The sequence below is a fragment of the Psittacula echo genome (genome assembly GCF_963264785.1).
Source record: "Psittacula echo genome assembly, chromosome: 1".
Classification (NCBI taxonomy): domain Eukaryota; kingdom Metazoa; phylum Chordata; class Aves; order Psittaciformes; family Psittacidae; genus Psittacula; species Psittacula echo.
Genome location: NC_137735.1, coordinates 57,122,180 through 57,137,320, shown reverse-complemented (window position 1 = coordinate 57,137,320; position 15,141 = coordinate 57,122,180). Strand labels below are relative to the sequence as shown.

Genomic DNA, 15,141 nt, shown 5'->3' with positions numbered 1-15,141 from the left:
AGAAAAGGAATGGACCATGTGCACAGCAGGGCTAATGAGTCACAGATGTAAAGATTCTGGCAAGTTGCTATCTTAATAACTTATATCCCATAATAAGAGAATTGCAAATTTGATACATCTGTTTTCTATATTATGTATTTCTCCTGTCTTAGTACTGTCTCAGAGTGTGAGTTTAAATGTTTGGAGTTTTAGCCTTTTTTGGGGTTATCTTTGTATTTGTTTCTAAAGAGGAGATTTCTGGTCACCAAGCAATGCAGTTAGCCACAGTACCATTTGTTAGAACAAAGGAAGAAGGCTTTATGGGCTCCACTGACACGGTCTCGGCTTTCTGGTTGTGGGTATATATCAGGAATGAAGCTAATGAAGGTGTTAGTGAAAGGACGTCCATGCATCAGAAAGTTACTCTTCCTTTTCTGTAAAGACCAATGCGGTCTTTGTGATCCAGATATTCTCTGATACGATGCATGTGGAGATGAATAGAGCTAATATTTACCATGTTGAAAGAACCTGCTGCAGCTGGGAGACCTGGCAGACTGCCGTTGCCTGTGGTGCTCTCCACCAAGCCAGCTGGGCTGCAAAGGGCTCATGCACTGTGGCAACATGGTTTGCCCCAGCAGAGTCTTCATGAAGGATTTCCTGGAAGCCACCTTGTCTGGCAGGCAGAGGGAGACACAGCTTTCCTTTTTGAAGGTGTCAAGCTGCAACCCTACAGCCATACACTTCAGGCCTCATAGAGGGGCTGTGCCACCAGTTCTGTGCACATGCTCTCAGAGGTGGCATGTGTCTGAGCATTCATGTAGGGAGCCCAAAGCTACCAGACTGTATTTTATTCTGTGCTCCTCAGCCTGATGCCTCTTTTCACACAGTGTGCTATGCTAAAGACAAGGAAAGGACTTGGGGATTTCTTTCTTTAGGAGTTCATTGTTCAACTCTATAAGGTTTCAGCTTTATCAGAAGCTCTGATTCACACCCTACAAGGCAACACAAGAAAGGTGTTGAACTGAGAGTAAAATTCACCCCTTGTATTGTCACAACAGGCCATGATTACCATACTTCTCTTTTTTGTACCAGTAAAGTACAGGTTCTGCACATGTTGGTAGACTAACATATAAGAAAACATATGTAGGATAAAAAGCTTGAGGGAAGAAATTTTGCCCAGGATATGAAAATGCTTCTTTTATGTCTTGAAAGTGTTGACCTTAGCCATTCTGGAATACCCAAGACCTAGCACTAGATTGTTGTTCAGTGTTTATAATTGTGTATGTACTACCAGTTTATGTGCTGAATGTCATATGTTAAACACAACGTGAGGAGCAAGATGTTAGTTATACAAAGCCCTTCAAAATCCACCATCACTGCTGTCAAGTTCTGCAGCAATCCAGAGTCCAGGCTTTCTATGTAACTCTCAAATTGCTGTTGCACGTTTTACTTGAAAATGGCTCAGTTGTCTGCTGGCTGATAACTTAAAAACTATCAAATGATCAAAACAATTTGTTGTAATTTTAAGGAAAGTCACATCTGTGGGACTGCTCCTTCTAAAATCTCTTAATATTCTCATTGTAAATTAACAGCCTGCATCTGCAGTGTGGTGCAAACCCAACTCTGTTTCCCATATGACAGAGAGACTGTTTCCTGTCAGTAGGCAATGTGGGGTATACTAAACATAGTGTTCGTTCTGTTTGTCTGTTAGTAAATTGTCTCTGTGATGTTTGTGTTGTGCTGTTTTGGTACCATGTTATGCTGTGTCCCTAGGGTCTGCCAGGCTTCCCCACAGTCGCTGCTCTGCACAGTAATCAGATCCTCACCGTCAAGGTTTGTGGGTGACACGTACCTGTTCAGTCAGGTCTTTCTGTATCAGCATAAAAGTGCACATGAAAAAATTGTTTTTACCATTGAATACCAACGAATCCTCATGGGGGACCTAAGTTAACCCTCACTGCCTTTGCGCTGGTACAAGTACTCCTGATGCAGAGCATGGGATCATGCTGTAACTATGCATAATGTTAGCCCTGGAAACCCCCACATTCCCCATTATCTCAATCAGTATTTTATTTTCAGATGAGATTTTTCTGTAGTTCTGCTTCCCTGAGGCATACAGGAGTGTGGAAAATGTCAGTGAACTGTCTATTGGTTACATGTAGAGTCAGTTATTTGTGTTAGATAGCAGAGGTTTAATCTGTACATACAGATTTTTTAAAAGCTGCATTTGCAAATTAAGCAGGAAGGATTGAAGCAATCTGGTCAAGTTGGAACTCCAGCCCTTATTGAAATGACACCATTCTTCATGGCACAATATGCTGGTTAGAAAATCTGACTGAAAGTTGAACTGGTGCTTTGTCTCTAGAAGCTTTGCTGAAAGAACAACATATAAAAATGCTGAATTTTAGAGCCTGCAATGAAAAAATAATACATGTGAAGAATTCTCACAGGAAATCTGGGAAGAAGAAAGTTACTCAGTTAACTTATTGTATGTGATTAATTCATGAAGTGGTATGTCCTGTATATTAGAGGTAAATTTCTTCAAAGGAAAAGGCACAGTTTCTGTCAGGCAGAAGCACCGGTTTATATTATTTTAGTTATTACAAATCTAATGAATATGTCTTTATTTCTTTCTCGGGCCTTCTGATGTCTATTCTTCAATTCTCTCATCTCTGATCTTCAACCTTTGACCTCACCTGCCTGATCAGATGGTGTTTCCTAAAATCAATCATGGGTTTCTCTCAGCTGATCAGCAGCTCATTAAACGCCGCCTCATTAAGGTAGTGCTTCATCTCACTGGAGTCTGGTTCTTCTTTACATTCAATTTACTCTTTGCTGTACCTTTTTGTCAGATGCCTTCTTATAGCAAGATGTTCATTTGCAAATGTTTTGGAATGAAGCAACAGTTAACGATATTAACAATTAGAAGGCTATGGGTAGCTTTGCTAAATGATCCATATTTAGGATGCAGTCAAATTTTTCCAGATTTTAGCAATGATATGCTGAAAAATAACTTTAGTACCATGTTTTGGTGTCTTTTTTTTAAAGGGAAAGTAATATGTTTTGGCCACTCTCTTGGAAATTGGCTTTTACAAATTAATAAGGTAAATTAGAAGTAAAAGCCATTAAGAGAGTTAGATAATAGTCATTATAAAAGAGCTCCCCAGAACAGATGAAAAATTATGTAGAACTTCATGAAAAAGCGCTTATTTTCCATTCTAATATTTGAAATCTATCCATGCATCGTTGATGGGCTTGGAAAATTGCCATGTAAACTATATATTCTCACATCTGACTCCTCTTTTTTACCTCAGCTTTGTTATGATTATGTGAATCATGAAGCAAACAGCTGCTTATTGAAAACAGTTACCTGTTCTGGAGAACTAGATTAGTAAAATGTTGCAAGGCTACCCCAAATTTTGGCATGTGCTGCGGGAGGACAAGCAGTTTAGAATTTGAATGTTCTGCTCTGTGGCTGATTGCATTGGAAAGATACAACCCTCTGGTCTCCAAGGCAAAGTCCAGCCTCTGCCCTAAGCAGTAAAGAAGCCACTGTTCAGCTCATGGCAGCTTCCTCCAGTCTGTCTTGTGATCTTTCTGGGTAAATCAATGTCTTTGTATGTGGTTGGTGCCTATAAAACAAACGTGATGAGTTTTATGTTGGTTTAGGGGGACCAAGGACAAGCTGGACCCCCTGGACCTCCAGGGCCACCAGGACCCAGAGGGCCGCCAGGAGATACCGGCAAAGATGGTCCTCGCGGGATGCCAGGCTTACCGGTGAGTTAGTCTGTGGCTGTTATGGTGTCCAAATGCCTCTCAAGTACGTCTGCTCAGTTTCAAAGATGTTTTCTGAGGTAAGATTGGCAAGTAAGATATGTGCAAGCTGAACCACAGGCAGAGTTATGGTGTATCTGAAGTCCCACCCACAAAGAGCAAGTTCATTGCTGGGCCAAGAGTAACACCTAGGTTCCTTGTCTTGCTCTCCTGATAGTTTCCCCACACATTCTAAGGTTTCTATGTTGCTCATTGATGTAATGTAAGCATTGATAGATGCGTAAGAAGGGTCTGCCCCTCCTATAAGTAGTAAACATTTGTTCTCAAACTTCAAATTAAGCTGAATTTGAGATATTGTAGCATGTACAGGCCTGAATTCTCATTTCCTAATGATTTAGCCTCAAAAATCATGGAATTAAAGTAATAAATTGCTAAATGCTGCCCAAAGTATGATGAAGTTTGGAGTCAGGTTCTGCCACCTTCACACAAGTATAACAATACCATTTTCTTTGGCTCATTCCCTATGTTTCATTAGAACAACCATCAGAATCCATTATTACTGCTAATTGTTTGGTTTAGGCACAGTGTCTGACCCTCTGCCTTTGGCACTTCATGACCTGATGATTAAACACTTTTTAAACAGATGCATAAATACATGGACTTTTTTTTTCTTTTTTTAAGCAAAATATGAGTATGTTTTTTGTTTTATATTTTATAGGCTCTTTAATTTTCATTCTTTTGAAAGAAGTAACTCTCTTTTTATCATGAATGCCATTGTGTTATCAGTGTGGAAATGGAATCACAGACAGGAAAGACACATGGCAACTGAAGCGCCACATGTACAGCTGCACACACACACCCCCCTCCCCATGATAAGTATAAATTACGGCCGAGAGGACACATAGGGAACTAGCAAGGTGAGGACCAGCACTGGAAGTAGAAACAGGGCTTTCTGAAGGAAAAGCATAGCTATTATGTGGGGCTAAGACAGAAAGGCATAAAATTTCCCTGCAGGGCTTTTTAGGTAAAACCAAGAAAGAAAATACCTACACTCCTGTTCTGGCCCTATTGAGGTTGCCTCATCTGAGACACTATTAACTGTACAAGTCAATATAACATGATGATGATAGGAAGATCCTGCTAAAATTTCCTGTGAAAATCCAGCAAGGCTTGGCAATTAAGACCTCCAGTGCTCTAGGGCTGCTGCTGTTAATGTTGTTGCTTTGTTTGTTTTGGTTTTTACCACTATTGCCCTTCTAAGTTCTAGCTCAAGGTTATGAAATGACATTAAAAGTCTTTTGTTTCCATTGTTGAGCACCTACTCATTTCTCTTTCGTCCTGCAGCACATCAGGCTTTGGACCTCATCTCGGCCTCTGTTTTGCCCTTTTAATATGGTAAAATTGACTGCGGTCAGTAGGGTTGCTTCTGCTTTGATGTAGCGAGGGTGAGACTGAAACCAGAACGCATTTCTGACTGCAGTGGTGCCATTTTTGTAATTCAAGTACAAGAGGCTAGAATCAGCTGGTGTTGCTGATTACAACATGACTGTGTGTTGCTTCGGGTTTTGTGTTTTTTTAGCAGAGGGAACATTAGTGTTTCTCATAACAGGGAAGTAATGCATTTTATGCAATGAAGTCATTCCATTTTATTATAGTTCTGTAGTGATTTTGACTTTAGATGGCAAGAGAGAGTTTCTTTTTATAGTTTTTTAAGCTGTGGCTATCTTAAGCCCTATGGCATTATGGAAAATCAGTTCATAATACTGCTTTAGAATCAGATACAAACAAGCACTCTGACTGCTGTTACCATTCTGCTCCTTGCTATTGTCCTGTACCCTCAGGTTAGTGATCCTGATCCCCAGAAGGTTTTTTTTTCTCCATGGCTGTCTGGTGTGCAGTCCTTTACAGCAGGAGAGCTGTAAAGGGAAAGATTAGCCAAGAGGTGGTGACAGCTTTGTATCTTTAGAAGGCTTGCATGGACCTTTGAGCTAAAGAGCTGAACAACAAAATAGCTGCACTGTATTATGCATAAGGACATTGCAGCACCGCACAGCTGTAAGACGACGTCCTCACAGTGGTCAACCACCATTAGAAGGCAGTCATTTCCTCTTTTGCAGTGTTAGGCAAAGCAGGGACTTCTTTTCCAGCCTGTCTTTCTCAAGCAAGGAGCTTTACAATCACCAGAGATGTAAGATGTTCTTTCGCCCTTTTTTTCCCCCATGCCCATGCACTTGCTGTGTATCCTAAGCAAGTCAGGCACCCAAGATAGCAAGGCACAGGGAGAAACTCCAGCAGCCCCGTTACTTCTCTTCCACAGTGTACCAGGGGAAAGGAGCAGCCCGTGTGCCCACGTCTTCATCTCTGTCATCACCACCTTGTATCACAGAAATGTGCAACCTCTTACAGATACTTAAAGCTTCTAGAGATGAGAAAGTGTTGGTTTCTTGGGCAGGAAATCTTTAGCGCTGAGGAGGTAGAAATGTTAGACACGCTGTTGGACCTATGGCCAGCAGAGAGCACCAAGGGATGTTAGAAAGGGTTGTTCAGCCTTCTGCCTAAGTCTTTCTTTGGATGTTCACAGAAGATTCTGTTGGAACCAGAACATACGTGCCTTCTTACAGAGTAATAACCTTTGCATCCCACAGACACCAGAACAAACTTTGAAACTTTAATGCCTCCAAAAAGAAATAAAAAGAGAACGAGATTTTTTTTTTCTGTTAATAAGACAATAGAATATGATACAAACTCTTGACATTATTTCACCTTTATTTCCCCAAATTTATGGGGATATCTTGATGCTCACTTCAGGCTGTATAATTGCTGTATCCAGAAGTTAGCAATGTTTCAGAAAGAGCTGAAAAGTCCAACAAGCTTGGGTAATTAACTGTCAGAAACCTGTGAATATCTGGTTTCTCTCTCTTGGGTATCTTGGTGTGTTTGCAGATGCTACGTATCTTCTTCTGAATGCAACGCACACATAGAATCATAGAATCAACTAGGTTGGAAAAGACCTTTAAGATCAAGTCCAACCATTACTCCAGGGCTGCCAAGACCACTACTAAACCATGTCACTAAGGGCCTCGTCTACATGGCATTGGAACACTTCCAGGGATAGTAATTCCACCACTTTGCTGGGCAGCCTGTTCCAATGCCTGGCAACCCTTTCTGGGAAGAAATTGTTCTGAATACCCAATATAAATGTCTCCTGGCACTCCTTGAAGCTGTTACCTCTTGTCCTATCGCTTGTTACTTGGGAGAAGAGATTGACGCTCTCCTCACTACAACCTCCTTTCAGCTAGTTGTAGAAAGAGATAAGGTCCCTCCGGGAGCCTTCTCCAGACTAAACAACCCCAGTCCCCTCAGCGATTCCTCATCACACTTGTGCTCCAGACCCTTCACCAGCTTTGTTGCTCTTCAATGCCTGTCTTACAGTGAGGGGCCCAGAACTGAACACAGGATTTGAGGTGCAGCCTCACCAGCACCGAGTATAGGGGAATGATCACTGCCCTGCCCATGCTGGCCACGCTATTGCTGATACAGGCCAGGATGCTGTTGGCCTTCTTGGCTGCCTGGGCACAAGCTGGCTGATGTTCAGCCATCAGTCAGCACCCTCAGGTCCTTTTCTGTTGTGCAGCTTTCCAGCCACTTTTCCCCAAGCCTGTAGCATTGCATGGGGTAACATAGTGTTGCACACGTACCCAGAGAAGCAGTTCGGATTCTTTTTGGTTGTCAAGAGCAATATCATCAGAACAGTTCTCATTGTTTATTTGACAGGTTTTCTTTTATGACAAAGCTGCTAAATAAGATCCTGCAACTGTGCTGATACAGCAACAGCATGTGGACTGCCCTATGCTCTATTGTGTTTACAAGGGACTGATCTAAATGCAGATCACTGAAATGACTATTTTTTGGATAGTTATTTTTAGCCCATATTATACAACTGATATGTTTTACTGTCTCTATAGACAGCTGTATGTGTTCATATGGAAGTAAGGGGAGAAAATAGATTCTTACTTTATGTACAGCTGTGCCCACAGAAAAAGAATACATTGGAAAAATGATGGGTTACAGTTTTGAAAGCCAATCCAGGTATTTAACACCTGAGTAATTATTGCATGGCTTCAAGATACCAATTTTTATGGGTTTATGGAACATGATAACTTGCAACGGTAAGTTATGCCTGCCTACTAAGGTGATGGCACAAAGCACTCTTTTGGAATATGAAAACAGTGGGATTCAACACACGAAAATCAGCTTTCTCTGTGTCCTTTAGCACCACTGACTGAAATGGAATATTGTATTTGGAACTAAGAAACAGTCAGGACATCAATACTTAACTGTTGTGTCAAAAACTATACAATTACTTGATTGTGAAATAATACTTTGCCTTTTAAAATGTCTGAGCTTTGGCCTACCAATTTAAAAATAAAAAAAGTAATATACGTAATGTACAGTCAGCTGCCACACATGTTTAAGAATGGATTTTTAAGATACTTTTATTAGAGTAGAAAATTGAATCCTAGGCATGTTACATGACATGTTACTGAAATTATTCACTCTTTTTTTTTAATTTTTTTTATTTTAAGGGTGAGCCAGGAAAACCAGGAGAACAAGGATTAATAGTAAGTACTCCGCCAGTATGTAACAGATACATGACATGTATACTTTTTAAAATGTGAAATTCCAAAAAGCCTTATAGCTGTGCATTTCCTAACCTCCCTTTGTCACAGACTATTTGAAGCCTCATTTGTGAAGAAAACATGAGAAAGACAACCTGCTCTTTTTACATACAGTTGCGGGTCATATAAGGCCAACTTCTTTAAGCTTGTAGTAGAGGGAAATGAAACAGCTAAGGGCAAACAGCAAAGCAAAAAAGAGTCAAGGCAGGTGTTCCCAGTTCCTGGCCCCCACTTATCACTGTCTCTGAAATTGAGTTGTTTCTACCTTGAGAGCATTGAGCAGCACAAGAACCATCTACTTGTTTTAAGGGCCAAAATCCCAGCTGTCTCTGTGGCCATAGCTCTTGGCGCTTTGCCTGATGGAACAGTGACGACACAGCACAGCACACTAAAACTCTCAAGATGTTCTCCTCTCCTGAGGTTTTGGTTTTTCCCTCTGTGTGTGTGAGAATGTGAAAGACAACTGAATGCATTTTTTACCAATATTCAGATATGGGAATAAATGTTTTCTGTTGCATCAGGAACTAATTAACTCTATTCATTTGGAAGCAAATTTTAGTTCCACTGGTTGTAAATCAGCCTCAGCCACAGGGCAAGGCGTGAGAAGTTTCTGCCTGTCACATATCTCAGAACTCTGAAACATGCAGTGGTTCTTTTCCCTTAAGATCCCCCTAAACACTTATGGTCATTCTTATTTTTATGAGAGATGACAAAACTGTAGCCTGTGGCATGTGGTTTTGATTCCTGAATGCTTCTGAGGAGGAAGATTATATGCTCAGCAATCACTGCAGATATGATTGCTATCTGTTTGTATTCATGAAGTTTTAAACAGGTGTGATGATCTTTAACCTTGACAAATTGCAAAACATTTTGAATTAACAAAATCCAATATCTTCTGGAAGAAAAAAAAAAAAAAAAAAGGATTCTGAGACTCAGAAATACTTGCTGTGATCAGGAATTTCAAGTCCTTTACTTTTTCATTTCAAGATAATGGTTTAACAAAACCATCCTAGGTTAATTCCACAGGAATTCTTTTGTAAGGACTTGCCTTTGTTTCACACAAAGAATCTGAAGTCTGAGTTACTTTCCTGTTTCTTCTTCCTGATGAAATTGAAACTGTGAAGCCGATGGGTCTCATAAAGTACTACCAGTCCTGCTGTCCAGTGGGTCCGCTTGTTGGGGTGTACTGTGGTTTCCTACTTGACCACATGTTCAATGCCCTTTCCAGTAAGAAGCAAGCATTGTGGCATGTATTCTGGTTCTTTGTCCAAGATGGAGGCAGGTTACAGCCAAGGAGAGCACCAGATGCTGTGAAACAATCCCTACAATTTGGATGCACTTGCTAAAGGTTGTGGAAACTGAAGGCTACCTGTAGCCTACAGGATCACACTCTCAACAGCTTTAAGTTCTATGGTGCTGTTCGAGTGAAGAAGAGCTGCAAGTCTGACCTCAAGATTGTAATAATGAGGATGAAAATTTTTATTTTCATGAAATATCTCTAGCTTTTATATTTGGTAATGATTCTTGGTATTTCTAGGTGAATGTACAGGTTATTGATAGAACTTGTGAACCAATAATGTCACAGCTTGAAATTGCTTAGTCTTCTATTTTCTCTTTTTACAAGAAGTGGATAAATTTCTTGAAGAGCACAAGATAGTAGATAATGAGAAAGCTGTGTTTTCCAGCTTGTGTCTCAGAATGTACCACAAGCCTATTACACACGTTGAGTAATTTCTGACCTACTCAAACCATGTGTGCCTTGATCCACAAAAAGCTGAAATCATTTTAATACATTTGGAGTTCTGGGAATGTTCATGTTTTCCATCCAGTGACATAGGAAAACCAGTGGCTCTAGTGAAGACAAAGATGTGACAATTTTCTCCAAAGGAGAATTTGCTGCCATGTTCTCTATTTTTAATGAAGTTCTTTGTCAATAAAGAAAAAGAAAATAGTGTTTCAGATGATGTTGAGAGAACAGTAATAACTTTTCTTACTCTCAAGCAGAAGAAGTTTGCTTGGACCACATACAAAGAATGACAGTGAGTTCTCTGGCATGAATTCTGCTTTGGCACAAGAGAGCTCAAACTGTCTTAGGTGCACTAGGGAAATTTGCCTTGAAGACAGGGAATAGCTTCTCTTCTTCCCCATTTCCAATGTAAGTGTGTGTGGGTTGGGACAGGGTAGTGGGAAGAAAGGTTTAGGAAAGCTAGTTGTTGCTTAGAGGGGTCTCTCGTTCCCAGTTTTAAATCTTTCCAGATTGTTGGAGTGGGCTTCTATTGCTCTTCTGTCCTTGCAGTAGAGACATTTGCAAGGGGGTTTTGGCTGTATACGTGGCTATGTCAGGAAGAATCTGTTTTCTCTTTGAGCCACGAGAGCTCAAGTTCTTTTTAGGTGAGATGGAGGCTTAGGTTTAAGTTTAAAAAGTATTGGCTATATGCATCTTTAATGTTATAAAAGAATGTAAGAATGATGAGTTAGTTGTAATTTGTGTCTGGTTTCCACAGCACTTGAAACCCTGCAGATCTACTTTCTGCAAGAGCTGAAGGTATCGTTCCTCTGTGCAGAAAGGATTAAGAGAATTCAGAGGGAGGCCAAGTAGTGGGGTGACCAAAAGGATTAAGTTTTGAAATGTTATGTGGAACCAGAAAAATGTATTTTATGCAAGAGAGAAGGCCAGCAGTTTCCTTAGCTTTTCAGACTTTTCAGTTAAAGTTGTGTTCTGCCTCTCATAATTCATCCTTCTTTCCTTGCTATTTATCTGCTGTTCCTCACTATATGCTCTTTTAAATGCCATACACATTTTCCTGTTTTATTTTCTCATTTTCAGAGTTAATCATTAATGAATTTGTGACTCTTTTCTACCCAAGAGCTAGGATTTCTGATTGCAGACCATTCATGAGAACATAAAGTGATGGGAAATCTCCAGGGCTGACGCTGATAATCTACATTTTCAGATTCATAAATTGCAATAGTATAGAAGGTGTGCATGAGGTGGTTTTGTTTCTAATTTTCATATGGGAGAGTTTTGGATGCTTTTATATATAAAGTATTTTAAACTAGTGCATAGTAATAAAAATTTGAAAGATCAAAATTTGCAATGTTTTCAGCTTCTTGGAAAATAAGTAAATTTAAACATGTTCAGTGTATGAATCAACTAGTTCTTGTCACTGAAAAAAAGCTGCATATTATTTTATCCCTCAAAATCGGCTGTAAAGACAGGTAAGTAATTTTACAGATGTTTTGCATGAACAGAACACTCCAGAATAACCAAAGAAGTCAGGTAGAGGTGTCTCTTTGCAAAAGATATCTGTAGTGTAATGATCAATCCAAATGCAAAATCCCTCTGCTTTAAGATATGTTGTTTTCCAAACTAGTAGTTCTGTGCTTATACAGTCTTTCCGGGCGTCTGTTCAAGAAAATAGGACCTAAGGTTACTGCTTTTGCTAATTATTCAGAATAATGAGGATGTTCGTCCAAAGTGTTTGCTATTTCTGTGAAAGACAGTGGAAACCTCTCAGTTAAGTCTGCAAAATGTCACATCTTTAAAATTAATTAGGATTAATTTTTCATCTTAGGTTAAAATGAATAAAATGGACACATAGGGATCAGGCAGAGCTGACTGGGAAGTGCTGCTAAGTTCAATTCAACCTTTTAGGCCAGTGGCCAAGACCAGATGCTCAGCTGGTGTGAATCTTCATAGCTCCTCCAAGAACCTATTAATTGTGGTTTTGTTTTCAATGGCCAGAGTTCTGCAGCAGCCTTCTTTGTTTCATTCTGGTAGCATATTCATAGCAAGTTTTATGAGGTAGTGTTCTTACGCTGCTTAGCTGCAAAAGCTTACTAGGAACTAGCAGATGAAACGGAAATTCTCAGCCTGTGCCTCTCACAGAAACTATTCATTTTTTCCCCAATACAATTGCATTGGCCATGACTTGCAGGAAATCTCAGGAGCAGTAGTCTTTGCCTTTTTGTAACTTCTGTACTTCAGTGATGGCTGCCACAACAATGACTAAGACAGTGATAATAAAAAGCTCTGCCTGAGCACTAATTAATACTTATTGCTGCTCTTTTCATCAGTTAAGGTAGATAGCATGGGAGGGGATACTACTTAATCACAAATTATATGAGATTTCCCATTATAGTTAATCTGTCTCTAGCTGGTCATTCTTTTATCTAGGTGATTCATCAACACTAGAGCATTGCACATTTCAATACTAGTACTCTAGACATTGCAATCTATATGAAACACTCCTCAACCATGCAGGAACACATTTCCAGAATTACATCACATGCCTATTACACACAGAAAATCGAATCAGTGGGTAGTACAAGCTCTGCTGAAATGCAGATGAATACTTTGTCTGAAACCTGTGCTTTCCTTTTCATGTACATCTACTAGTTCAGGTTTCCTTCTTAAGTTCTTTATGCCTTTAGACTGGTAAGAAATCAGTCTGTGGGAATAAGGAAGTGATTGTCCTCCTGTACTCAGCACTGGTGAGACTGCATCTCAAATACTGTGTTCATTTTTGGGCCCCTCACTACAAGAAAGACATTGAGGTGCTGGAACATGTTCAAAGGAGAGCAACAAAGCTGGCAAAAGGTCTAGAGAACCAGTTCTGTGAGGAGCAGCTCAGGGAAGTGGGGTTGTTTAGTCTGGAGAAAAGGAGGCTCAAACCTTACTGCTCTCTACAACTACCTGAAAGGAGGATGGAGTGAGATGGGGGTCTGTCTCTTCTCCCAGGTAACAGGTGTTAGGACAAGAGGAAATTGCCTCAAGTTGCACCTGGGAAATTTAGATTAGACATTAGGAAAAATTCCTTCTCAGAATAGGGTTGTCAGGCACTGGAACAGGCTGCCCAGTGAAATGGAGGAGTCACTGTACCTAGAAGTATTTAAAAGATGTGTAGATGCAGTGCTTAGGGACACAATTTAGTAGCTTACTTGGCAGTGTTAAGGTCAGTGGTTGGACTTGATGATCTTACAGGTCTTTTCCAATCTAAATGATTCTATACTAAGAGTTTAAGGATTCTTATCAGCACCAAAGGGGAAATATGTCATCTCAGTGACAGTCTTGAAACTTCTTGTCTCACAGAAATAAAGACACAACACCTCCTAGAGGCCTTCTCATTACAAAGAGCTTTTACTTTACATAGGAAATATGGAAGTTTAAAAGAAAAACAGGATTTTATTTTTTCTTCCACAAAGCTTTGGAATAAGAGGGTTTTTATATGAGTGTATTGCACTATTGTGACATATTTCGCTATATAACTTTTTCAGTTATATAAAAAAAAGAAAGTAATTTTTTCATTTTATTTTTGCTAGACATTTTCGTTTGGTGTTTGTTCTCACTGTCCATGAACTCTGATACCTTGTGAAACAAATACTTACTGCTGCCCCAGACCTGCGAATTGAAAGTACCCAGACATGCATATCTTTAAGTGTTTAGCTACTGAGTCACTGAAGTTAAATACAGAACCTCGAGAGGCTGTTGCTAATGTATCACACCCTGAATTACTGTGCTTTAAAACCGCAGATTTAACCTTTACAGGGCAGAATTATTTCTTGTTTTGCAGCTTGCTAGAGCACAAGGAACAGAATAAGCTTAAGAGGAAAATACAACTGTAACATTAGAAGGGAGAGCTAGGAAGAATTCTGGACTCAGAACATTTGTTCTAACTACATTTAGGTCAGACTTTTCAGTTTGGTTGGTTGTTTTTTGGGTTGGGTTTTTTTTGGTAACAAAAAGGCTCAAGAAGCAATCTCCATTCCTTGGACATAAAAGTAGCAGGTTTGAACTAAGAAGATAGTCTTCAGCTGGTCAGTCTGGCCTACTGATGGGGGGATTTTTCTTAAGATCTGAAATATCCCCAAAATACAACTCGTTAATATATGAAAGTTCATCAGATAACTGATGCCCAGAACATACAGGTTTGGAGCCTATTTTGGTAGCAGTGATGTAGGAAAGCTCTAGTTTGAGCATTAATCCTTTGGGGTTTTTCAAGATGTTAGCTAAACTTGCACTTTTCTCACAGAAGGGGACGATTCCTGTTTCATCACCGCCTAATTGTCAGGCATTGGAAGAAACTTACTTCCTTCTCTTGAAGAAGAGGAAAAAAATGTATTTGTGGAGCATGTCATTTTATCCATGGTTCCTTACTCAGCAGGCCACTCTTACTTACCAGCATCCTCTTGATTTGCGTATCTGATTTTTAATCCATTTCAGTTTTCTTGGAGACTGTTTGCAAGCAATGTTTAAGAAATAGTTTGTTCTTCATTGCAGTACTACTGGTGTCCTCAGCCTCCAGCAAATCTACGGGTTAGAATTGAAGAACTTACTGAAAAGATGACCTGATTTAAGTAGCAGTTTTTCCAAAATGTAGTGAGCTGGGGGCATTTTTCTCCAGTCCAAAGAAGCAGATGTCTACTCTACTTGTTGTTCTGATCACCAGCAGTAAATTTTCAAGAAGCAACACTCATCTATGTTGCTTCAAGATTTGATGCATAACCAATGTAAGAATCCACATTTAAAAAGGCAGGGGTTTTAGCCACATCAGTAGATCCAGGAGCCAGAATTACGACCACTGGAGCTTTTCCATATTAGCAGTTTAAACTTCTATCTGAGCAATGTTCCAACAAGCCATGCATCTACCAACAGGGCAGGATTCCACCTAATATCAAACTACATTAAGAATAAAATTGTCCCTGCATT

The 15,141-nt window shown here is 39.9% G+C and overlaps 1 protein-coding gene across 1 annotated transcript in view; it reads left to right on the top strand.

Moving 5' to 3' along the window:
• The window catches only part of COL25A1 (collagen type XXV alpha 1 chain), a gene marked incomplete at both ends in the record, with an annotated part of 314,576 nt that overhangs the window by 225,327 nt on the left and 74,108 nt on the right, over positions 1 to 15,141 (top strand). The window contains 3 exons of the mRNA XM_080623175.1: positions 2,688 to 2,759; positions 3,649 to 3,756; positions 8,340 to 8,375. Coding sequence (XP_080479301.1) covers positions 2,688 to 2,759; positions 3,649 to 3,756; positions 8,340 to 8,375 — 216 coding nt within the window. The remainder of the gene's footprint in view (positions 1 to 2,687; positions 2,760 to 3,648; positions 3,757 to 8,339; positions 8,376 to 15,141) is intronic.